Raw genomic sequence first — 26,629 nt, forward strand, 5'->3', positions numbered from 1 at the left:
AATAAAGGCACACATTAAAGATAAATATAAATGTCACCGCATACAGTCAAAAGGTCAAACGTTCAGTTCAAGGTTATTATACTAAAATTAAACAAACATAAACTAAAACTAGATGTGCAAAAATTGTTGTTAACTGAAATAAAAATAAAAAGTGGCCCTTAAAAATAATAAAAATTAACTGAGATGATTTTTGTAAAATGTGAAAATTTACTAAAACTTTAAAAATCTATTTAGAGAAAAGAAATGTCATTAGTTTTCTTCTTTGTCAGCTTGGTAAAGTTTGATATTACACCTTGTCTGATGAGGCTTTGATGACCTGATACTTATGTCTGCAAGACTTATACTGGCATCAAAAAGTGGTGCTTTTTTATTTTAATATCTATGCAGATTTTCCTGAATCTTGACTTCAGCATATGTCCTCTATATAGTATTAACTGAAATTAATAAAAGAAAAAAAAAAACATTTTTAAACAATAAAAACTAAACTAAAATGAGCCAACCCGATCAGGAAACTGACTGAAACAAAAAGAAACAAAAACAAAACTGATTTAAGAAAATACAAAAGTATAATAGCTCTGTTATGATCTTACAATAATTCAAAAATACATATTTTTATACATATATAAGATGTAAATTATGGCCAAAAAATATTGAAAGAACGATTAAGACAGAGCAAGCCTATAAAAGCAGTTCTTTTCGTTCTACTTAAAAGGCACAAAAATAGAAACAGACGTGTAGAAAGGCATAAGAACTTTTTTTAAAAAGAGATTTTCTGCTTTTTCATCAATAAAAAATTCTGTCATGTGCTAAAACATTTCTGGACATGATGTATAGTTGAAATTTAAACGTCTGTGGCCACTGGGTGGAGCACTTGCAGCAAAGAGGCTAGATTCCATATAATGGTCTGTATTAAATAAGTAAGTAGCTGTATATACTATATGTGTTTTAACTTTGTGCTTGAAAACCAAAAGCAAATAAATTTTAAAAAAATATATACATAAAGTTAAGATGAAGTCACGCCGAAGTGTTGCAAATCTTACATGGACCCTTCAAAGGTCATGCACTAAAGACTTTTTCTGGCTTCTTCCCTTTAAAAGCCCATATAATAAGACACAGACCCTGTGGTAGCTGTGGTTTTACAGCTGCTGGCAGGTGTTGGTCCAATCAGATTCCAGCCATGGCAACCAATAAAAAACAGAGTTCGATGGGTGTCCAAGAGGCATCATTTGAGCTTGCACTGCACAGATGCACAACATCTACTCATATCAAAACAGACCAGATTAAATTGAATTGAATTTGTGGTGAACCAACATGAGCTTGATTTTAGCAGGTAGGTCAACTATAATAGAAAGAAGAATATAAATCTGAATATAATCAAGAATACTGGGAAGACAATCACGTCCATGTACAGTGATTACATCAGCATGTAACCAGGTGACAAGCTTTAACCTCTGTACACTTAACTGATCTAAACCAGGAAAGCAGTTTTCAGCAGTCCTTTTGTTTTATTGGGTAACACTTTTGGCTTCATAACAAATACTTTACAATGATTTGCATGAGCAAATAAAGCAGGAACTTTCCTAATTTGCACATGCATCACTTGTTGCTAGGCAGCAAACAAACATACTCTCACACACACGCACACACACACAAACACACAAGCATTTTTCCATTTGGGACTTGTGAAGCGAACATTTCCATGTAAGGATTTATGCTCTGTAATTTGGTAAACATTTCCATTCTGTAAGATGCTGCGCGTTTCACCCGCTTAAGAGACCTGAGTGCATATTCAGTTAACCCCTTAGTCCCAAAGTTTTATTTATTTAATTTTACATTTTTCTTTTCACCTAAAAAACAATAGAATCCAAAGTGAGATTTGCACAAATGCTAATAATTTTACTTTGGCCAAATAAAAAAAAAACCTGTACCGCAGAGAATAAATGAAAGCCTCATGGCCGTGATTCAGTGACACTGATGTTATCAAACATGTTTTCAAACCTCCAGGTGGTAACCCTTCTAAATTTCATGCAGCAGAAATGAAGTACAATACATTCCACATGCAGTTTAGTCATAGTGCTACTAGAGGTCAGCATCAGCAAACCTTTGAACCTTTACATAATGTATGAAGTGGATCACCTTCAACTGGGAGGAAGAGGTTACCCATGCATGCATGTCTACTAGTTTTGACAGTTTATTACAATATGAAGTCATAATCCAGCTGCGTATCTGCTGTTCGTGTGACCTTGGTAACTCCCACTAACCCCACTAACAGGATGATATAATATTTTCCTAACTCCCTGCTCATTGCTGTTACTTATCCAATCAGTAATCCAAGTAAAGGGAAACCGTATTTAAGTCAGTAATCAAAGCCAGACACTAAACAGTGCACTCATTCATTGTCAAAGTGTAAAAAATGGACTTGTTTTCACTGATAAGATGCCAGGAGAGTCCAATAACCTTAGTAAACTCGGTTTTATTCTTATTTGTTTTAAATGACAATGTATTTTGAAATTAGAGATGACTGTGAAGTAACAGGCTTGCAGTGAGGCCTAGCAGTGTAAAATTAACGAAATACATCATATTAATCGGTAAAATAGTGATTCATCTCTCTACTGGCTAGATAGGAGTTTGAATAATTCATCAACAATGAGAGATTCTTTTCAAGATAGATGGAACTATTGCTTATTCAAATGAGGAATTTTTACTTTTAATTAGGTATTTATGTGCTTTAAGTGCTATTAAAGCATATACATTTCTTATCTAATATATTGGCAATGACCTCACCGATAGATTCAAGAGCCTTGTCATCAGCAACACCTCTCATGTTGATCTGATCTCAATGTGATCTGAACTACTTCCAGATTACTGTTTTCTCAAACAAAAATTCTGCTAACAGTTTGAACTGTTCAGCTATATTTACTGGCTTACTCTTTCAGTAATTCATGTACTATTTTTATCTGCAACTCTGTTCTGATTATCTTTAAGCAGTTTATTCATGATTTGACTAAATCTAGTCATCAATTTTTTTTTTTTCTTTTTGGCTTATGTGAGAGTTTAGTTAGACTTTTCTAATGTTTTGGCCATAATTCTAGCCAGTTGTTTATCAGGTCTAATCATTTAATTTCTTTATATTGTTTGCAAATTCTATTAGAAACATTTTTAAACTCGTTTGCCTATTGCGTACTTACCTATTACTTACTTAGCTACTGCTGGCATATTATTTACCTACGTATTACTTACCTAGTACTTTCTTATCTTGTATTTACTTACCTATTATTGGCCTAGAACAGTCTTACCTATTATTTACCTGTTCCTTACTTACCTATTATTTTTCCATGTATTTGAATAATAATGTTTTGCTGTATAACTATTATTTATTTATTATTCAAGTGCCCCCTGGGGTGATTGTATCCATTTCCAGGATGACCTCTTACATAAAGAACTCCCTCTGTATACAGACTGAAGCACATAGCACATCAGTGATCCCATATTTTTCTCTATAAATGTAGAATTTATCCAGAGTTTGTGTTTTTTTAATAATTCCATGGGGAGGAATTTAAGTAACTGACCTTGGTGGGGATCACTTTGCACACAGGGGCAGATACTGTGGCGTGTTAGGCCTATAAGCTGGTGACCATCCCAGACACATTACCGGCTTTCTCCCCACTGCTTTTCCATCCATGGTTTTTGTAAAATGACATATGAGGTTCTATGTGCAAACAGCCTTTTGGGCATCCCTCTAACTCACACTCCCGAGATATAAAGCAGCTTCAAATGTGCCCTTTCTCCCTCCCTATACCTCCAAGGTGAGCCAGGGATGCCGATCTTGAATGGGGCTAAATAGCATGAAATCAGTGGGTACCCACAAAACAAAATAATCTGCATTTATATCTGCGGAGTAAGGTTACACATGCCGTTTCTATTTCTGGGTCCTTGAATAAACACCTATTAGTCTGGTGCACTGGACGGGGTTAATATGGCGCTTGTTTAGCGGGCGAGCGCGACACCTCAAGGCTTGGCCTCGCCAATCAATAGGAAACACTGCTGAGTAACACACACAGTAGCATCACTGTACACAGGTATATAGGCTGGAAGCAGCTGGCAAATTTTAATTGAGTGTCAATTGACATGTCAGCCACTGTGGGGAGGTCTTTCCATGTAAGGAATACTCTGCACATAGTCCTTTTGTTTGTTTGTTTGTTTGTTTGTTTGTTTATACATTCTTGGGAGTTGAGGGGAGAAGGTGCTGATTGAAACAAACAGGCTAATGTAAAGTAGTCTTTGAATATGCAAGTTGTCTTTTTTTCTCTCTTTTTTGAGCTCAACTTCAAGCCTCACATCGCTTTTGGTAAAAAACAAACAAACCAAAAAACAAAACTGTTTTTCATTTGGGAATAGTTTGCCAGTAATCGCCTATAGGAGGTTAATTTTGCCTTGATATGGCCATAAAAAGGTCTGATGTAACTGGTTCAGCTGGGGAGCAGCAGTGCAGGTCATTTAAAGATAATGATGATGATGATGATGACATTTGTTTCCCCGCGTGGCATCAGTTAAGTTTTTCTTTCCTATAATTTGGGTTAGACAGGATCTTTCCAATAAAACACGCCATCGAGAAATATAATGAGAAAGTGTCACAACTGCTCTTCCCTGTGAAGGAAATTCCACAATCTTCCTATTTTTCCCCTAATGAACAAAAGTTTTCTTTGGCCCCGAGAGCAAACCTGGGAATGTGTAGGACCCAGCAGACCTCCCAGCCCCCCGGCTTCACCTGTTCGCGTGCACATTTCTGCTCCTTCTCTCCCCCCCACACCCCCCACACTTGTGATTGCCTTCCACTGCCCATGATAATTCCCCGAAACCTCATGCCTGTAACGATGCTGTTGTACGCGGGCTGCAGCTTGCTGGTCCTCTCCGTGTCTCTGGCCGGTGCCTCTCTGGCCGAGATGGTGTTCCGCTGCCCGGGCTGTACCGCGGAGCGCCAGGCGCTGTGCCCAAAGCTCACCGAGACATGCGCGGAGATAGTGCGCGAACCGGGCTGCGGGTGCTGTCCCGTGTGCGCCCGGCAAGAGGGCGAGCTGTGCGGCGTGTACACCCCGAGGTGCTCCACCGGTCTGCGATGCTACCCGACGCCCGACTCGGAGCTTCCCCTGGAGCAACTGGTGCAGGGCCAGGGGCAATGTCGGCGCAAAGTGGACACCGAGGCAAGCGCCCACAGCCAGGAGCAGCGGGAGCAAACCAGCGGTCAGTCAGTTTACCGGAAACCTGCTTTTCTTCTATCAATTTTTAATGACACTGTCTAGACTGCAGGCTGAGAAACAGTGCAGAAATATTGCATTGTCATGAAGGCTAAGCCCTAATCTGGGACTCAGCAGGGAAGTTGTCCATATTCCTCTTCACTGCATATTTATGATACTAAACCATGTTTCCCCTCTTTTAAACGCCTTTAAATAAACTGCGAGTTTGTATTTCACGCAGATTTCAGCATCTCATAGTTGCTAGATTGCTACATTCATACATGGCCTTTGCATTGCCACGCATTTGAGGGGTGTCATTTTATAATTTGTGCTACAGCAAATGACTAGTTTTTAAAGCATTTTGCAAGGCGGGGGATGTAATGTGCATTGGGTCATTCTAGTGTGCACGCAGAGAAATAAACACAAGAGATAAAGGAACAGCCACTCTGCACAGCTCATCTCAGCTGTGCACCACACAGCTGGCCCTCCTGAAAAAGCTGCCTTTAAAACACTGCAGCAGAGTTAGTCACCTGCAAAAGCCCCAGAAGTTGTACTCAGTGGGATGGACACAGAAAACAGTGTAGTATTGATGTTGACATTTCCCCCAGGGAGTGGAGAGAAAGAAATATATATGTAGAGAGGGAGAACACTGAAGGAATGCTGCATTGATTGGAAAAGTGGACTTTAGGCTTTGACTAGACCTAACTATAGACTGGCTCTGACACTGACTCTATTAACTGTAGGCTGTCTACCTGGATGTATACGCTGGAGGATCACAATGAAGCCTGGAGCCAGCGAGGCTTATGTGGTTTGTGTTTGAACAGGGGCAGGTCACAGTGAGGAAGAAAAGCAAACAGCCTCATTAACTGGCTGAATTTGAGGCCGCAAAACACTGTCAATGAATGTAGAGTGGAGGCAGCCGGGGTGTGATTTTTACTCATTTCCAAAATCCATGCTTTGTCAGAGTTTACCTTCAGACTGACACATGTTTACTTTGGGCACTGGAGTCCTGGAACATAGAGAAACTACCATAAACAGGACTCTTGTGTAACCCCCACTCCCTGAGCACAAAAGGTCAAAAAAAGCTTTGTGATGCATTTTATGATTTAATCATCAGCCCCAATAATTGCTTGGTTATGCTCACATTAATAGTGCATGTAAAGGAATGAACTGAGAGTTACACAAGAGCAAAACCAGAGTGCAGACTACATGGGCACATCGTGTAAAGGCTTGTTAGACATCACTATTTCTTTGCGTTCTCTGAGGTTTTCGGCACCGGGTTCCACAGGTTGAAGGTTTCAAGATTTAGTTTGATGTGTCCAAAAAAACTGGTAAAAGCTTAGAAATAAGCTCTAAAAGCTGAACCTGGAGATGTTTTGGATAAAAGCTTTGCTGCTAATGCTGCTGCAGATGGAAGAGTGAAGTCTGAAACTCATGCAGGATTACAGTGAGTGGTCTAAGTGACATGCAGAGCTTTCTTGGGGTCAGAAGATAAAAGACAGTTAGATTTTTTTATTTATTTATTTATTTTTTACCAAAGTGAGGCTGGAAACACTTTCCTGAGGCTAATTTCAAGAGTCACAAAATAATAAATTGCTGCTCATCCCATCATTTTTTAAAGATACTACACTAATAGCTGCTAGGTTGATTTGTCGTGGAGTCTGAGCTTTTGCGATACATAAGTCATCTGCAAAAAGCAAAAACACAAAGCAGCTCACAGAGGTTTCTGGATGATGAAGAGCAGCCTTTAAATGTTCTGGTTAATACCCATTGCATTCACTTTATTCCAGGAATTAATCTGGGGAAAAAAAAGATTAATATAATAATTAAGTAGTTTTATTTATTTGATCCCTGAGGAGGTGATTCTTGAGCTGATTTGGCATCTGGGCAAGGAATCAAATGACAAAATAGTACAGCTGCTTTATTTGGATGTTTATATAAATACACATCATCCTGACATCATCTTCTTCTTTGTCCATTTAGCATGTCAGCTTTTAAAAAGGAACAAAGACAAGGAACAGCAAGCTGTGTCTACTTAGAGGTGGCATTTTTACAGTTTTTTTTCTTCAAAAGAATTTATCTGATCATAGGTATACAAGAGTGCACCGAGAGCAGCTGCAGAGTCCCTATAATCTCTCTAATCAACACTACAAGTGACCCGCAGCAAAGAGGCCAAAGGTCAGAGCACCTATTTCTTTGATCCAACAATAATCATGTAGGGAAAAAAGGAAAGAAAAGAAGAAAAAAAGTAATGCACAGCTTTTTGTTAAAAGTTGGAATAGGAAGATATAGGAGATTGGGTGATATTAAATTATTGTTTGCAATCAAAACCAAAAGTCTGACAAGAGACGAATGAAAAATATCAGTGAAAATACTCAAAACAAGATAGCAAATAGGAAAGGAACACATTACTGTGAGATAAAGACTGCAGTGATGCTTTCAGCATATGTGTCTGTGGTTGAGGTTACAGTGCTTTGTTCTGACCAAAGCACCTAATTAATAGCGTAACTTGGTAACAGATATTGCTTCATCACTGAAAATTCCTTTCAGTGTCATGTTAGATTCGTATTAAAACTCTTTGTACAAATAATGAAGGTTTTTGACTGAGAGTGAAAGAAAACTGACTCATTTATAATTAGGTGTGTAAAGAATACGTTTGTCTACAGCCTGATCGAGATAGGATTTTTAAGATTAAGCTCATGCATGTCGGTCAGATCTACTGAGCTACATGTATGCTATATATCAGCGGTCCCCAACCTTTTTTGCGCCACGGACCGGTTTATGCCCGACAATATTTTCATGGACCGGCCTTTAAGGTGTCGCGGATAAATACAACAAAATAAAACTAGTACCGGTACCGAAAAAAAGAAAATTTATTCATAACACACGTGATAAGACCAAGGAAAACCGAGTAAACGATAAAAACGATAACAAAATAACGCTGAAAACTGATAAAAACCCTGAAAACTATTCATTTCACACCTGAGCCTCAACTCTCACGGCCCGGTACCAAACGACTCACGGACCGAGGCCCGGGGGTTGCGGACGCTGCTATATATATATATGACAGTGTGGATATGCTTTTAGACAATATTTAGCTCTCAGGCTTTATACTGAAACCATTCAGATCAACATGTTGGTGCATCTTTCCCACTCTGGTTTTCATATAAGAAATGTATACACTGTAATGACATTTCTTTGAGCCTACTTTGATAAACCTAATATCCAACTGTTTTTGTGGAGTCTTGAATATCCTGGATTGGATTCAACAGGATCAAAATGTGAGGATAGAGCTCCTGAGATGATTGCTGGCACTTGACACAGACCGTGAAGATTAACAGATCTTAAATGTCAAAGTGGTCTCTGTAATGTGGTGAAAAAGGGAGAAAGAAATGGGATACTCCCTTGCAAAATAATGTTCCATAAATGAACCCGTGACCTGGTTAGAAAATTGGATTCTAAGAATATAATGATATAAAATATCAGAGCGTAAGTTTTTTCAGACACAACAAAATGGCAACAAAGTTATCCTATTTACTTGATTTTGAGCTGAAATGTCTTCCTATTTAAAATTAACACCCACGTTTTTCCCACTACCCTGTGTTTATGCACAGTATCACTTGATATTCCATTCCCACAGAAACCTGGATCCAAATAAAGGTTCCTTTAAACAGATTGGATGGGCGTTTAATTGTTTTGACTGGAATCATACATATACAACCTCGAAAGAGAACATGTTGATAAAAAAAAAGCTCCAAATAGAGCCAGTTCCTGCGCACAAGATTTCAAAAGAGTGAAGCAAATGCTGTTGTCCCCTTAACAACACCTCACTAAATGTACTGTTAATCAACCAACCACTCAAAACAACCGTCTTCCAGTGTTACTTTTGCTGTTATGGAGATGGGAAATGAGGTGGAAAGAACGGGGGGGACTCCTGTGACATCTGGTTGCTGAAACAACACTGTTAGCTGACAGGGGGCATTCCTGTGTACCTGCAGGGGCATTCAGACGGAGCCTGCAGGACTGAAATAGCTCCGAGATAATCTTGCCCAAAATGGGTATTTATGCCATCTCCCCCTGAGGCGTCAACTTCACGCATATCTGTGCCAAGAATCTCCTCTTGCCTATTGAGAACCAGAATAACTTCCCACCCTCCAGATTGGTCAAGGGTGATTTAAGACAATACAAACACTGTCTGAAATGCAACTGAAACTGGGAGCGTGAATGGGGGCAGTTTCTGAACTTGTTTTAATAAAGGACAAATTCTTAAAAAGTATGAGAAAGACCTACAGTTGTCGTAAGAAGATCATTAGCTCAAAAGCACAAGTTTGGTCTTTTAATGCTTTCTTTGATCTGTTCTTTTTCCAGAGTGTAAGTTTTTATTTGACCACTCTTCCTGGTAGAATTGATTGAGTTCATTTAAATGGGCATCCAACCTTTAAGCATAGTCTACAAACTTTCAATAGGGTTGAGGTTGGGGCTTTGTGAAGGCTATTCCAGAAGCTTAATGTTAGCCTGCTTTCCATTCCAAAGCCAGTTTTGATGTGTGTTTGGGATTATTGTCCTGTTGGAGCACCCAGCAGTGTCCAAGTTTCAACCATATGGCTCATGATTTAAGGTGAAGTTGAAGGATTTGAAGGTAGTTCTTCTTCACTCAATTATATCCAATGTACCAGTACCAGTGGTAGCAAAACAGCTCCAAGAACATTATACTACCACAGCCATTCTTGACAGTTGGTATAGTCTTCTTTGGTTTGAAAGTCTTACTTTGACAGCTCCAAAAACACTTCTTACCACTGTGGCCAGATAGCTCAGTCTTTGTCTCATCTGACCATAAAACTTTCCCCAGAAGACATTTGACCTGTCAATATGGGGAACTGCAAATTTCACCCAAGTTGGAAGGTGCCAATTTTTAAGCAGGGGCTTTTTTCTTGTTCGGCACCCTCTAACTGTCAACACTGATGCAGTTTCCAGGTCATGGTAGACCTGACCCTACACATCCAAACCAATTTCCTCTCATCTAAGGGTCTTCTTTCAGACCATTACAAAGCGGTAACACGTTCAAATAAGTTGTAGTTAGGTGCAGTTGTTTGAATGGGTGATCTTGGAATCTGTAATTGTTAATCTTCTATAATCTCTTCTGGAGCTCCAAAGCTTAGAACTCAACCCTATTGAAAATTTGTGGACTACATTTAAATATCAGGTCCATTCCAGGAAACCAACGAAATTAATGAACACCGATAGTTTTGCCAAGAAGAGTGGTCAAATATCCACCCAGAATTATGACAGAAGCTTGTTGATGAGCACCAAAATATGTGCAACCTTTTTTTTTTATTAAAAAAGTGGTACAGTGATAGATAACTAGAAGTTTGTGAACTGAAACTTTTGATTAACATCTAACTCTGTAGTGTAGTGGTTAACACATGCATTATACATGGAAGGTTGATGGCTAGTGTACTCCCAAGCACAAATAAGTGGCAGGATTCTTAGAAAAAGGGAAAAAGGGAGCAGCTGAAAGTACCAACCCTAGTAACTTGTAGTTAGCAAACAGTGAAAACTAAATATTGTTTAAAAACAAATTAATGATTAACTTATGTTTCTAAATAATAGATAAACAATAGCTAATTCTGATAAAACTGTGTAGAGAATCGGGGAAGATTCTTTGATTTACAAGCCTAATCTATTATAGTCTAGTGGCAGTAGTTAGTAGTACAAGTCTAATAATATTTTTGTTATAATTGAAGTCATGTCCTAGCCAAAAAAAAACAGTTTTTGTTGTCATTGTTTAAAGAAATCTATTTAATGGTGCCTTATTTAGTTTTTTCTAAACAGATAAAAGTCAAGTTTACATCATTGTTACTGACCAAAACACGCAGAGTGTATTTCAGGGCTTGCAAACATCATGACTCTATCTAAATGTTTGTCAAAAAGTACAAAATGTGCATTCTTTTAGATTTTTTTGTACCATCCCACAGCTTTCTTTTATTCCTTTGCTTGTTTCAGCACTTTTCCACTTGCTGTAGTCCATAAACATTATAGTTAAAAAATGCACAAGTTATTATAATGTAATTGTTTATTGTGACTTTAGTTGAAAGATTAATAGGATAAGAATGACATTTGTTGAAAATCTGTGTGGTCATCACCACGAAAACCATGATCAGTTCCAAAAAAGTAGACCTTTGAGGTACAAGGTTTGTAGCAGAGTATTATTGCCAGCGTGATGCACTCTAAGCGTTGTCGTGTTACAGCTTGCCTCTGTTTAGGCCGTGTAAAATCTGCCCAAAGTTCACCCAGGGCTGCCGGTAGTGATGCCTAGTCTTGGATACCACAGAGCATACATACATGCTGGAGCCTGTGCAAAAGCCTGCTTTCAGATGGCTGTTGCAGGCCAAAAAGCCTGCAAGGTAAACATATCTAAACTCTGCTGAGTTTGTGTTTCCAGAAAACAACTCCACTAGGTCTTGTAATGGATTATAGTCTGTAATAAATCTACTCATTGACATATGACCTATTTATTTCACACCTTAGAGCGATGTTTAAGAAGTTAACAGAGAAAAGCTGTGCCTTTTAAAGCCTCTAAAATTCAAAGAGATCAATTTTGGGTAACTGTTGTTACCACTTACTGAGAGTCAGAGAGATGCTTCATTTGTTCTTAATTTTTTTCCCCTTTTACCTTTGTGTGCAAACACACAAAATATGCACACTTCTAATTAAGTAAGTGGTAGCCAGAAGTAACGCATATAGTATATCTGTCTATGAAGATTTTAGCTTGACCTAGTTAGTGGATGTCTCTGGAGTTACACTTAAGCAAAGATTTAAACAGACAGAAATAATTGTCAGAGAGGATTGTTTGAGTTAATTACAGTGATTTCCAGTCTTGGAACCTTTCAAAACTTACTTGATTTAAAGTTCAAGGTGAGCATTTCTAGTACAACTTTCAGAAAGGTTGCCTGTATTGAGTCAGTCCTTGGAAGTTTCAATTTTGACCACGGGCACTGTCCTGACATGCCTCGATGGGGAGTCATTTGTTGGAAATTACTTTAACCACCGCTCATGCCATTGTGATTGTTATTTGGCCACATGATCACATTCTGTGCTTAATACCAACCCTACTTGCCAGATTTGGATCCCTCAGACCTTTCTGAAATTGAAATCAACAAGGCGTGCGATTTTGAAAATTGATAGAGTTGCAAAAGCAGAAGTGCAAGATCTGCCAAATTTAAATCAAATATTGTTTTTGACCTCTCGTATCTTCATACAGAGATATACATTTTTTCTAAAGCTGGGCTTAGGTTAGGCTAGCAGTTAATCAGTTAGAAGTTCAATATAGATGTCTGCAGCTCCCTAACATTATTATAAGTTTAGAGCCCCATTTTTAATGGACAGTAGCTGTACCTCCAGTAGTGTGCAAAAGTCTCGAGCCACCCCTCATTTCCTTATATTTTGTAAGGAGCCAGACTTTGTTGTTATTTTTTCTTGAGCAATATTTCTCCAGGCTTTCTGGAAGTCTTTCAAAGCCACTTAACACTGACATATGAATCATTCAAGCATGAGAAAAGACATCTAATTCAAGAAATGGTTAGTGGTGTGTCGATATGTAGCAGACAACTTAGCAAAGAACCAATTTTACATTGTATCTTTAGGCATTTTGTTACTGGTGGCCTGTTGGAAAAACCCTTAATTTGTTCCAATTTCTTTAATCAACAAAATATGCCAAAGGTAGAGCAGTTTGACTGACAAAAAAATAGCATTTTTGCACTAACATGGTGCTCCCTAAAAAGCTGTTAGCTGAACATTTTGTTTTTCTCAGCATTGTGTGCAATGTGTTATTAAAAGAAATGAGGAAACTGGACAACTGGTGGACAAAAGAAGAAGTGTCAGTCGTGAAAAAATATCTACAGCAGATGAACAATACCTAAAATTCATGTTTTAAGAAATAGAATAAAATCCTGAAAGGCCCTGAAAGATGCATCTGGCCAATATACTTTTCATTAAAGCTTATTAGAAATGTTCTCAGTGGAAGGCTGGCTGTTAAGAAGCCATTCATAAGGAAGGGAAACAGGGAGAAAAGGCTGATGTCTGAAAATTACACAAGAACTCAACTGAAAATCAGTGGCAACAGGTCAGAAGCCCGGAGAACTATTCCTGAAGACTACTTAAAGAAAGGACAAGAAAGCTGCCTGAGAGAGTTTGGACTGTGTTTGAAGAATAAAGGTGGTCTCACCAAATATTTACCTCCAAGCTGGAAAGAATGGGACAAACTCTGTTCTTGGTTTATATACTGCATTTCCATGTATGTTTGCATATTTTATTGAATTGTTGCGCCTATTTCCAAATTTTCCCAGCAAAACGTAAACAAATGAAGGGTGGCGCAAGACTTTTGCACAGTACTCAGTTATAATATGTATACGATGGAGCAAGAATGCTTGGTGCTCGGAGATTTCCTTTCTGAACCTTTCCATTCTCTATGGCTTGGCCAAGTCTGTCATTTGCTCAGTTGACCAAACTCTGGACAATCAGACATGACACTTCTGGCCTACGTGCCACCTGGGAATTCAACATGGATCAGATATAGAAAGGAAGCCTCTCAGGCTATTGTGTAGGGATTAATTCAAGCAGTAGACTGGACAGTAGGCCTGCTGCTCTGTTGATGCTGCTGATCTCCAGCCCACTGCTATGGAGTGGCTTGTACTGCAGAGGCCTAGTGCCCCCTAAAAGTGGGGTCCTGACCCTTTGTATTTGTGTGTGCGTATGTGTGTTGAAGAGGAAGTGCACTGCTATAGATTGTGTATTCATGTGTGTGTCTGTGCGTGCCCAGACTTTTAGTGAACATCTCATCTGAACATCTGACTTTTGCCCCTTTTAGGAAAGAAATGCTTTCCTCAAAGAAAATCCAGAGAGAGCACAGTGCAGCATCGTAGGGGGAACTCAAGTCCAACAACACTAGATCTATCTGATGGCAACAGGCGCCAGCACCTTGTTATTGTTTCGTTTGAAATTTCCTTTCTCCTGCTCTTTCTTAGGCCTTTTGTAATCATATTCTATAACCGGATGTCAAATTTACCTCTTGCAGGGTACAGGGAATGCCTCCTCAGTCCACCATCGTCGCTTTCATTTAAATACATTTCCACAAGTCTGCATTGTAAAGCTTGGTCTGCATAGCTGCAAACTATCCACTTGATTGGCAAACTATTTGACCTTCTTTACTGTCTCTGCTTATTTCCCTTCTTTCGTTCAGGTGTCAAGTGAAGCCCTGCATAAGCGAAATACACGATTTCCACCAAAAGTTCAGCAAAAAGACACAGTGTCCTGGCTCATAAATTCACCTTGTGAAATATTACTTGTAGCAGCAAGAATGCGCATCATGTAACATCTTTTCATTGAAAATCTGCTGGTTTGGAAAGACGCTCCTCTTCCACTCCCTGCCAACCCTCAACTCCAAAGTATGCTCTGTTGTCAGAGACAACAAGTTGGGCTGGACCTGATGGCCTCTTTCTTTGTTTGCTCCATCTGTCTGGAGAGCTTTTTTGTGCTTTTAGGTTAATGTTTAACAAGACTCCTAGCAGAGGAGAGATGGGTGAAGTAAATGAAAGCTGCCTGGAGGAATTTCTACAGGGACTTGAAGAGGCAGTTGTCCCTAAATTTAAATTTAAGGTTCCTGTTTTAACGCCAGTGTTACTGAGGGCATTGTTTGCTCCTCTGGTATTGTGTATTTCTGTTTTAAAAGGATTAAAAACGACACACAGGATTAATCCTACCGAATTTGGTGATTTTTCTTTTGATCCTTTTTTTTCATATGATTCGCCCACACAGCTTTTCTCATGTTTATTTGTGTTCATTTGGGCACAATGGAAGAATTCTCACCTGCCACACAGGGAGCCTGGGTTTAATTCCTCGCCAATGTAGAGTTTTTATGGATTGGAACATAACTACTGGGCTCCTTTCTTAAGATGGCCTTCAAAGAAACTTTGGCCAAGTTGCCCCTGATTAGTGTGTACTTAAAATGTTAGACAAGGTGCTAACGTGATAGGTAAAAGAGGACTTCTATGGAAGTGTGTGCAATATGCTGAGGCTTGTAGTAAGAAAGTGCTTTGAGTTCACAGTTAGAGTAGAAGAGTGTTATATAAGTATCAGTCCATATACATTTTAAATGGTTTTAAATGATCTATTTTTAGCTTGCCATTTATTAGCTAGGTTTAGTACTTTTAGGTGCTATTCCATTTAATTTACTTTATTTAATGACCCACTTTCTCATTTACTTGGATATTTAAATGTTCATCAGTAAACACTATTAGCTAAGCACTTAACTAGTAGTCATATATTTGGACTACTTACATAGAACATTTCAACTCTATTTGTGCACTGAAAGTGCTCTTTTACTACAAGCCCATTCATATGAGCACTTTTAGGTTAACTTTCACTTCAATGGGCAAAACTCAGGTTTTAGTACCTTGCCCACGGATACTTCAACATGCGGACTAGAGGAGCTGGGGATTGAACCACCAACTTTTCAGTTGGCAGCTGATTTGCTCTGCCTCCTGAGCAACAGTCACCCCAAATTAAAAACAAAAGAAAAAAACGTTGGTGAACTTCTCAAGAATTAAGCCACTCATTTTCTTTGGGAGGGAAAAGCCAACAGCAGTTCTTCCTCCTGTGGATGATCACATTTTTATTCAAGTAGCATGCTTGGTGATTTCATTTAGAAAGAAAACTTAAAATCTGTATTTTGGAGTTAATTTTAAAGACACCACAATTAAATCAATGTAGTGGCATAAAATAGACTTGTATGTATCATATGTTTGGGCTGCCAACCCGAATCAAGGCTTTAAAAAACATATGTATTTACCAATTAGTTCCACTGTTAAACTCACCTGCTTAATATTGTGTAGGTCTCTTGTGCATAACCAAAAAAAAGCTTGATGTGTATGGACGCAAGGGTAAGTGGTTTTACTAGGATCTTCTAATTTCAGTCAAAATCACCATGATAAATCCTTGGCAAAGTAGAAGTAATACAAGTAGCACCAGTATAACTAGTAGCAATAGTAGTAGAATATCAAGGGTGTCAAATCCATTTAAATCACTGGCCATGTACAGCCCACTTGAATCCTAAGTGGGCTGGAGCAGTAAAGCTTAAAAAATGTTTCCCTTACTTTACGTAAGGGAAATTCCTGAGATGTCTAAACCTCTGAACCCTTCGTGAATCACATTTGATACATGAGTTTTTGTGAGTTTTTGAGACTTCTCAAACATCAATGTGATTTTTTTCACAGAAAAACCTAAAATAGAAAATTGCACAATAAAATGTTTTTAAGCACTAAAAAAAAAAAAAGAATGTGGGAGATGTGACGCAAACAAAAACTCACGTATTTGATTTAATATTTAATTAGTTATTTTTTAATTTGCTAGAACACCTGATTAAAAAACATTTTAAGAAAGAATTTTCTGTCAATTATTTCACCGTTCAGCCTTTAAATGGGTTAGAAAAAAATATTGCAGTTCTGGCAATACATTTCACTTTCTCCAAATTGAAAAAAGAAATGCTGCGGCAGCAAGTCAACAACCCATCGGCAAGACTCTCTGGGCTTACACTGTTATGGAAATGAAAAATAAATTACTTTATTGTGTAAATTAAATGTATCTTAATGCACAGAAAATATTCCATTTTCAATAAAAAAAAAGAAAATGATATTGTAAAGATTAAAAAAGAAAAGAAAAGTTTCAGTCTTAAATTGAACACTTAACAATAAAAAAAAGTTTTCTCTCAATGAATGTTTCATCTGTTAATCACTCTGCTGTATGACAGGCTGTAGGTTAAATCTTTGTCAGCAAGAAAACTGTTAAACTCGGGAAATTACTGTTAGAGGTCCAATTTTTATGGTGTCCTTCTTTAAAATTTCCACATTTTTCCAAAGCCATCCACTGGGCCACTTTTGGCCAATGGGCCATATGTTTGACACCCCTGCACTACATGGACAAAAGCACTGGTTTTCCTACACATCACACCTACAGGAAGCTGCTCAGCCATGGAAACCATGCCATGAAGCTGTCCGCTCACAGTTTTTGTGCTGATGTTAATGTCAGTGGAGGTTTGAAGCCATGCAGTTACTGACAGAAAAGAGTGTTGTTGATTTTTACGCACTCAGCGACTCCGCTCTGTAACTTTGCTTGGTCTGCTACTTCATGACTGAGTTGCTATGTGTCCCAAATGCTTCCTCTTTGCAGTAATACCACTAACAGCTGATCTTGGAATAACAAGGAGGGAAAAACTTTCATAGTATCACACTTGAATTCAGTGAGATCGTTAGAACGACTCATTCTGTCACAAATGTATACTGCATGGTTGATTTTATGCACCTATGACAAGTGTGGCCCATCTCTTTTGTCCATACAGTGTAACTTTACATATTTGATTATATCCATTGTATTTTTTTTATCAGCACCATTAACATTTGCTTGTGGGACTGATTCACACTGTAAAGCCACCATGGAAACTTCATCATGACGCAAGTTCAGTAGTGGCCAACATTTCTCAGCTCATAAGCTGGTCAAGAATTTGGGTTTCTTCTCTCTTAAGAGAAAGGAAATATTTCCAGTGACTCACTGATTGTGCTGATACATTTCACAGTGGTTTGGACACATTTTGTGGAAAAGTCAAATGCGTTAAATAAACTATCACAAGCTCAGGAGACGTGCTTGTAAAAATGCAACAAAAAGTAAAACAAACAATAAAAAACAGCCACAAACACAGATGTGTAAAATACAGTATGTTCTGTGTTTATATCAAAATTAAGGGGAAAAAATGCATTTAAAACATTTTAATGCTTTTAAACACCAAACAGATTATGTTGAACCTTGTGCTTCATAGTTTCATGATTTATAGGGTAGATTTGCATGAGTCACACTTTACAGTTTTTATCATATATTGTCTGAAACAAGCTGTTTTACATCTTCAACAATGCCAACCTACCTTTAAGAGCATTTCTTTCCCTGATTGGCTCAACTGAGCTGTGTGCCTTAGATGACCATATTATGCACTGAAGAAAACAGTGAAAGATTTGGAGGAGTCTGAAGCTTTAACTCCACAATGATACATTGTGTTTATTGTCTATCTAACCATGTCTTACACACACAATGAATAACATTATCAATCTGTTTTTTGCGAATATATGTGTTTTATTTCCTATTTAGTCTATAAATTCTAAAATTAGTTACTTTACATGGATATTAGGCTGATTTATATCACCAAGACACTGTATGAGATGACATTGTATCTTACAACCGTTTTGAAATCTTGTTTCAAGACCTCCTAGTAACAATTCACAATTTAGACTTTTGTTAATACATGGGTCCTGGGTTCAACTCCACTATCTAGCTAGGAATTATTGCTGTTACTCCAAAGGACATGCTGTTATTATTTATTCCTGATGGAGCTCAGTCTCAGAGGTCAATTTCACCTCTACCCTGTAAAAATGCTATCATTGGTTTTCTAAGCTCCTCTTTTGTTGCTCTGAAAAATGATCTGTGCAATCTGGAGTGTGTCTCCTGTCACTTCCAGCAGCTAAAAATTCCGTTTCATTACCAAGAGAATGAAAGTTAATGGGAAACAGAGTGGTTGAGAGTGAAAAGACACTCTAGGTTGTCAGCAACGTGTACCGGAACAATAGCCATAAGAACTTTCCTGGCTAAACCGCACAATGTTGCTGAGCCGTTAAAAAACAAACAACCAAAAAAAAAACCCCAAAATTCTTCATAGCTTTTTGATCTTTTTAGTATTAGAATGAAATCTTAATCTACTGCTTTTGTGTCATTACCCATCATCCACAGGAGAGGCTGTGGAGCTGCAGCTGGAGCATGGCGTGAGTGAGATCCCCGGTATCCGAAAGCCCAATAAAGAAGCCGCCTGGCTGGGGCCCAAGGAAAGCGCCGTACGCCAACACAGACAGGAGATGAAGACCAAGATGAAAACCAATAAGGTGGAAGAGGTGAAACCTACTCGGCCCAAACAGGCAAGGCGAAGTGGCGTGTCTGTTTAATTTCTGTAGAGGTTTAACAAAGTCACACTCATGTGATTTTACCGCTATTTTAGGAGCTGTATTTACACTGTGTTACATTTTAATAACACATGGGTTCATTACAATACTCGGTTATTTTAAAGTCTGGTAAGATTTTGCTTTGAGACACTGGGATCACATGAAGCTTGCGCCACATATCAGATGTAGACGCTGAGGTGAAATCGCCTGAATTATGCACTGCAACAGAGCTTAGTGTTGATATAAGATTGTATAAACCGAGTACATCTACTGTAGTCCCTTTGAGTGTGGTGGAACAGCTGCACTCAGACTTCACAGACATGTGCTGCCCCCCTCTGGTGCTGCAGGTTCTGATCTTTTAGACGGCATTGAAGATATTTAAATGGACGAACCTTCAACCTTTAATACCCCTGACCTGCTCTGAGTGAGATTTTTGGGAAAAACTCATATTTTTTTATCCATCATCTGTGCACTAAAACAATCAGGTAAAGGTTAAATTGCTTTGCTGGGAACATTAGAACTTCTCAACAAGATTTCTGGCGGTTACCGATGAGTCATTATTCACAAGTGGCTTTCATAGACAGAAAGACTTTTAGCTGTAGCTGAACCGAGTCAAAAATGTGCCAATAGCTTTGCAAACCTGCTGTTGATGTGCATTGGAATAATTGGTTTTAATTGATTTTAAAATAAATTTTTAAAATATGAAAATTAAAAAGACACATGAGTGAACAGATGTTTGATTTTCAGAGGGAGCCTTGAAGCTCCAGCATACCTAAATGCCCATGGGTTACACGTGCTATAGCTTTGCAGTTGAATTGAATTAAATTCCTTCCTTTCCAGTACAACAAGATTCAAGGTCAACTTCTCCTTTCACACAGTAAAACTGAAAAAAACTACCTAACGGTAAAAAGCGATTGAATAATATTATAAAAGACAATACAAATATACAATGTAAGTATAAAAGTATGAATACAACTCAAGTCTCTTCAAGTCATTGTTTGTATTGTTTGTACATGTATTACTTGTACTGTCTCTCTAGTGTTTTGCAATCCTGGATTTATTTATTAGTTTTATTTTATTTATTATTATTATTATTATTTGTATTATTTAACTTTATTTATAATAATTTAGTATTTTTATGTATTTATTATATTCAAATCTTTCTATGACTGCTGTCTGAAACGAGTCTAAGAAAATAAGGATTGCACTCTACAGAATAAACACCCTGTCTATATTAATATGTGCATATAACAATAAATTACTCTTACTTCTATATAAATGAAACAAGGTGCAGTATTCATATAGTGAAAATTGTTTAAAATATGGCTGTAGAGCCAATTTTGCAGTAGCGAGCTGTAAATTTTTGTGATTTGGCGTCACAGTTTCAGTTTTGTTTGGTTATTTTAGTTGAAAATTACATTTTACTGATACACTGTCAAATCCTAACAACAGTCACCTCATCGCCATCTAAAGCACATGTACACACTGCAATAGTTTATTTGCATATCCTCGAGAGACAAAATAACAAAGTGCAGTATAACAAGAGGGACACCTCAATGTCAACCATATGTATTTAATTTGTGTAACATACTGGGATATTTATAATTTGAGCTGTTTTGTTGTGTTTTGTAACTTTGCAATATATTGTATTATTTAATTTAGTTTAGCTACTTACTGTTCTTACTGTCTCAGAGCAACTGTCACCACATAATTTCCTCAGATATTAATAAAGTATTCTGATTTTGATTCTCAAGGTGCTTTTTATTGCAGGGTATAAGGTAAAGACCTTACAATAACACAAAAATATTAGTTTCAGTTTTTCTGAATATTATTCTGTGAATAGCCAAGATTTAGGAAAATCCAAATTGTTATTACGAGAAGAAAGAGAAAAAAACGGCCCTTTGTAAACGCAGGTGACTCACATGTAGTTATAGTTAACTATAACAGCCTTGCTGTGGACGTGACAGGCTTGTTGTTCTTATGTTTGCTTTTTTCTAAAGACTCAGTGTCAGCAGGAACTCGACCAGGTCCTCGAGCGGATATCCAAGATGCCCTTCAGAGATAACAGAGGTCCTCTGGAAGACCTGTATGCCCTGCATATCCCCAACTGTGACAAGAGGGGGCAGTATAACTTAAAACAGGTGACTCTGGGCTTTTTGGGAAAGAGGGCGGTAAGCCCAGAGGTTATACCCAACTGATAATATGCAGGTATGGAGAGGGGAGGTGGGCATCGCAACCACCATCTCTAACAAAATAATCGGTTGCACTGACATATCATTTTCTCATCATAATACTGATAATAATAATAGTAATAATAATAACAGTATCAATAATTATTATAATGATAATAACAATTCAATAAATTGAACACGAATTACTAAAAAGGGGGGATTGCACATTGTGAACTGATAAGCTTCTTTTTGTGCATGCACTTTATAAAACATGTATAGTAAGACTGCTAGCTTAGCATGAAACGTACAGGTAACAAAACTACAACATAAATTCTGTTTTTCAGTGCAAGATGTCTCTCCATGGTCAGAGGGGGGAGTGCTGGTGTGTCGACCCACACACTGGCCGACCCATCCCATCAGCTCCGACCGTGAGGGGTGACCCCAACTGCAGCCAGTACCTCACAGAGCTGGAGCTCCCTGACATGGCCCAGATTTAAAGTGGCATCAAACATCCCAAAACATAAAAGGAAAAAGAAAAACTGTAAAGAGGTTGGGAACAAAGAACATCAGAGTAAGCTATGTATTATCTGTCTGTGCGTATGTGTCTTTAGTTCGTACAATGACACTGACATTTGAAGTCTTAACCACCAAAAAGGATTAAATGATAGAATCCAGCTTGCTGCGTAAGATGTAGCTGCAGATTACTTTTAGAGGGGAGTGAGTGGAGATAAGACTCCCTTTTCCCACTTAGATATTCAGTAGGCGTCATCTGGAGCGTCGGTGACTATGCTTTAGTGATTTTGACTTTGCTCAGATTGCTTTGTTATCAGTGTTTTGTACTGTATGCATTGAAAAATGAAAAGCCTTCAACATATGTGATGTTTCGAAGTGTGTTTTAATGCTCTAGCTTACAGACTACTGTTGGTTTAATACTATACACTAGGCTTTGAGTACACCTGGCTATTAATACAAAGTATTAAAGATGAAATGTAGTACCTGTTGGAAGTAGAGTGCATTAAATGTTCAGCCGAAGGACATGACCGTAAGTGATAAACAGATAATGCCATTAAAACTACGATATAATCAATCTGTGCACGTCATCATTCATGTGATGTGAATGACTTGAAAGCTTTTCAGAATGAATGAGCGAACTTGACAATGTTCAAACCTTGGAGATTTAGACTGTCTGTGCAAAAGTCTCAAGCCATCCCTCATTTCTTTATGTTTTTCTTCATAGAAGCCAGATTTTTCTGGCTTCTAAAGTTTTAACCCACTTAACAATGACCTATTAATCATTAAAGCACATAGCAAACAATTTAGCAAGGAAGCAGTTTGAAGTTTTAGGTATTTTGTTAATAGCAGGCTTTTCCAAAAACTAGCTATTAGTGCTATTAGCTAAAAACTTGGCCTTCCGTAGGGCATAGTGTCGAGTGTAGCAACAGCTCTTATGGAGTGATGAATCCAAATTTGATATTTTTGGTACAAATCATCATCTGTATGTATGAAAGATGGTTAAGGGAGAGGTACAACAGTGAGTGTCTAAGAGGGTGGAGGCTCAGTCATCGTTTGTGGCTGCTTTTCAGCCATTAGTGCTGGAGATCACAGAAAAGTAAAATCAGACTTTGCATGACAATGATCCCAAACACACTGCCAATGCAGTAAAATCATACCTGGATAGAAAAACTGCCACAGAGCCCGGATCTCAACATTATTGAAGCAGTGTGGGATCATGTTGACAGAGAATGGAACAGAAGGCAGAAACATCCAAAGAAGAGCTTTGAATGTCCTTCAAGAAGCCTGGAGAACTATTCCTGAAGAAGACTTCAAGAAATGTTGTTCAGACTGTGCTGAATAATAAAGGTGGTGACACCAAATATTGACTTTTAAGTTTGTTTCTATAAGTTCTATAAACTCTACTCTTTATACTGTATTTCCATGAATGTTTGCACATTTCAGAAAACTGCTGCACCCATTCCTCATTCTCCTAGCAGAATATAAAGAAATGATGGGTCAAGACTTTTGCACATTACTGTATGAATAGACAGTTTTATAATACCATAGCCTGCATTTCCCCAAGTGAAAACATTAAATATAGTCATACCGTTTTGAATTAAAATAATATATATATTGGTGCATACTTTATTGACTTTGCAGTTGTAGCTTGTTCATACTGACCCCAGCAAGCAAAACTGCAGGACTGAAAGTGTGAAGAAAACATGGTCTTTGGATTTGATCACATTCTGCAGAAAACCTGATTTACCCTGTCCTCTATTATCAAATCTCACAATAACAGTGATCTCCAAGCATTTTATTTTATAAGGTCAAGACCCAGCAACAGTGAAAAATCACCTGTGGGCAAGCGCAAAGCAACAATGCGAAGGAGAAAAAGTCCTTCCTACACTCAAAAATATGAAATTGAGTGGTTGTTACATGTACAAGATTCAAACATGTTTCTATGGTGAACGTAATTAAAACATCTGCATGAAAATTCAGCAACTTAATTTGTTCTTCTTGAGATGAAATGATACAATCTAGTAAGAGTGGTTAGTTGCCTGGACTCGAGAAATTCACAAGATCACATTAGATGTCAAACTACAGGAAAATCGCTGGAGTTTTAAGAGGCAGACAACTACACCCACACCACGTGTATGCTATTGCTATTTATTGTGGTTTAACCTGTCAAGGACAAAAACATACAGAAAATTCTGCATCAAGCCTTGTAATCATAGCTTTCCTACTTTTGTTAAGCCTGGTTTGACAGCTTGGTGGTGTGATGGTTAGTGCTGTTACCTCACAGCCAGAAGGGCCTGCGTTCAAATCCACAATCTGGCTGGTTTGCAGTGTGTATTTAGAGTTAGGTTAACGAGTGATTATAAATTATCCATGAATGGAAGTGCAAATGGTTGTTTGTCTCTATGAAATCATCAACCCCCATATTGGTTCATTAAGCAAGACTAGCAGTAATTGCCTTGATTAACAAAGTAGTTGTTCAAACAACAAGTTTTCATTGTGTTTTCCTAAAGTTTTTCACTTGTGTAGAATGAATTAAAACAAATTTCACTTTACATACTTCAATAAATCACTTCAAGTCAATGTAAGTATACTACGTTGAGCCACCGTAATCTGGTTACATTAAACCACCAAATGCCAAATGTGTTGGTTTGACATGGTCAAAAATGGGTTATTGTACTTGGGTAAATCACGTGGAAAAAGCTGCCATGATTAAATTGTGTTCATCCAACAACAGATTTTTTTGAGTGTAGGAAGAAGAAATGTTAGGACAGGCAGGCGTTCACCCTGAGTGGTTGGGGAATGAAGGTAATAAGATGAATGGGGAGTGAAAGACAGGGGAGTGAAGAAAGAGTCCTAATGGCATCATGTGAGGTCCTCTAGCTGCCAAAAAGAAAAAATAACGAAAGGTTGGCTTATGTGATCCAGCCCTAACTATATGATTTATCAAAAAGGAAAGTTTTAAGCTTAATCTTAAAAGTAGAGAGGGTGTCTGTCTCCTGACAGGAGAGGGGCCTAATAGCTGAAGTCTTAAACTCCCATCCTACTTTTGGAACCACGAGTAAGCCTGCAGACTAAGAGTGAAGTACTTTATTGGGATAAAATGGTAGCGTGAGGTCTTTAAGACATGACAGAGAATAATTGTTCAGGGTCTCAGAATTCTAGATCTCGCAGAGAGCCGATGAAAACAAGCTAACTTCTCTTTGTCATCCCATAAGTGCTCTCGCTGCAACAGAGAGCAGCCAAAACCACTCAGTGATGTCACAGAGAGCCGTTCTGCTTTGACAGCAGATGGAAGCCACCTGCGTGAAGACTCACACGGCTGCCTTTAACAGTGTCAAGGTCACAGAGATAGCAAAACGCAAAACACACAACTACTGACTCAACATGTTAACCATGGAGGCCCCTCATTAAATACTCGTGACAAAAGTGCAGACGTACAGTTTTTGTGAGTACATGAACTTTATTTAAATAGTGATTAGCCTTTACAAAAAACAAAAAAACGAGTACATCAATTACACACCTGATAAATATTTCACCATAATGTTCACATTAAAGTGTTCAGAGTGTTACTGTGTTGTTGTGTTTACACGTGTGCCTGAATCAACAGCATGCCAGAGGTTTGCACTGAGAAAAACAGGCTGATGTGCCGCTGTCAGTGTTCCCCAACCATCGTGATAAAGCGAGGAGACATTTCTATATTTCATTGACTGAATATTAGGATTACACAACAAAATAAACAGCAAATTAGGCAAATGCTTGACAATAGAATAAATCTTTTCCTCTGTCGTCATAGCAGCACTTTGACTGGAAGATCATGATAGTCTTTGTCAGCAACCGACTGAAGAGTGAAAACCACATCCACACCTAAAATTGTTTTCCTCTTTTGGGCTTGATCTGTCCCTCATCCAACAGCTCTGTGGAGCCACATGCAAATCAAAATTCAAACTGGTGTGGGGCAGAAGGCACTTGAATTTACATAAAAACTCAGCGACCTTGCTCTTCGCAAAATGAAGTACTCGATGAACCCTGAGAGCAAGTCACCATTGGCCAGCACATTTGCCTGTGTGGTGGCAGTGAAGACCCTTCACATGGAAAAAATAATCAATGCGGGATCTTTGCATATGATTTGTGTGCGAGCTGTGAAGGGAAATGCACAGCACCGAGTCTGGCAGACAGTAGTTTGAGCAGACTTTGCTCATGTGAACTGAAATCAGAGCTTTTGAGAAGCTGAGAACTACAAGGGTATGGTACGCTTAGCACACACACACATACACACACACGTACAGTCACACTCAGGAGCATGCACACATACTTTATACATACATTTACAAACAGTGGAAACAGCTGTCTGGAAAGGGAAAGTTCTATGGGTCTGTCTCAGCTTACACCAACATCAATAACAGAAAATTAAGAATGTGCATAAATCTGACAATAAGAAAACTCACGGGTTAAGATGGCAGGACCTAATGTCCCTCCTCATAAGGGCTTATTTATCAAAAATGCAACCTGCTTGGAACATCTTGTTTCACAAGCATACAAAGCTCGGCTGAGAGCGGCACCAGCCACAAATAAGTTTAGTCCAAGTGCACTGGAGGACAAAAAAAAAAGATATAGACTTAGCTGATTAGGATGGAATTTTATAGGTTTCTTTTTCTTGTCTTGAGACAACCAGTTGAGATGA

General features: G+C 38.3%; 1 protein-coding gene across 1 annotated transcript; it reads left to right on the plus strand.

The window, feature by feature from the left end:
• The first annotated feature begins 4,826 nt into the window (after positions 1-4,826).
• On the plus strand, positions 4,827-26,586 carry igfbp2a (insulin-like growth factor binding protein 2a). Its single transcript, XM_085150463.1, has 4 exons — positions 4,827-5,241; positions 19,059-19,240; positions 21,265-21,405; positions 21,780-26,586. The coding sequence occupies exons 1-4, from the start codon at positions 4,842-4,844 to the stop codon at positions 21,930-21,932; spliced, it is 876 nt and encodes a 291-aa protein (XP_085006589.1). The 5' UTR covers positions 4,827-4,841; the 3' UTR covers positions 21,933-26,586.
• Positions 26,587-26,629: the final 43 nt, after the last annotated feature.

This window comes from Neolamprologus multifasciatus, chromosome 23, assembly GCF_963576455.1.
Source record: "Neolamprologus multifasciatus chromosome 23, fNeoMul1.2, whole genome shotgun sequence".
Classification (NCBI taxonomy): Eukaryota; Metazoa; Chordata; class Actinopteri; order Cichliformes; family Cichlidae; genus Neolamprologus; species Neolamprologus multifasciatus.

Excerpts from the sequence above, each read along its gene's own strand:
- igfbp2a (XM_085150463.1), top strand. The coding sequence starts at position 4,842 with ATGATAATTCCCCGAAACCTCATGCCTGTAACGATGCTGTTGTACGCG. Across the intron at positions 19,241-21,264 it reads AACCTACTCGGCCCAAACAG|ACTCAGTGTCAGCAGGAACT; the intron begins GCAAGGCGAAGT and ends TTTTTTCTAAAG. Across the intron at positions 21,406-21,779 it reads GGCAGTATAACTTAAAACAG|TGCAAGATGTCTCTCCATGG; the intron begins GTGACTCTGGGC and ends TCTGTTTTTCAG.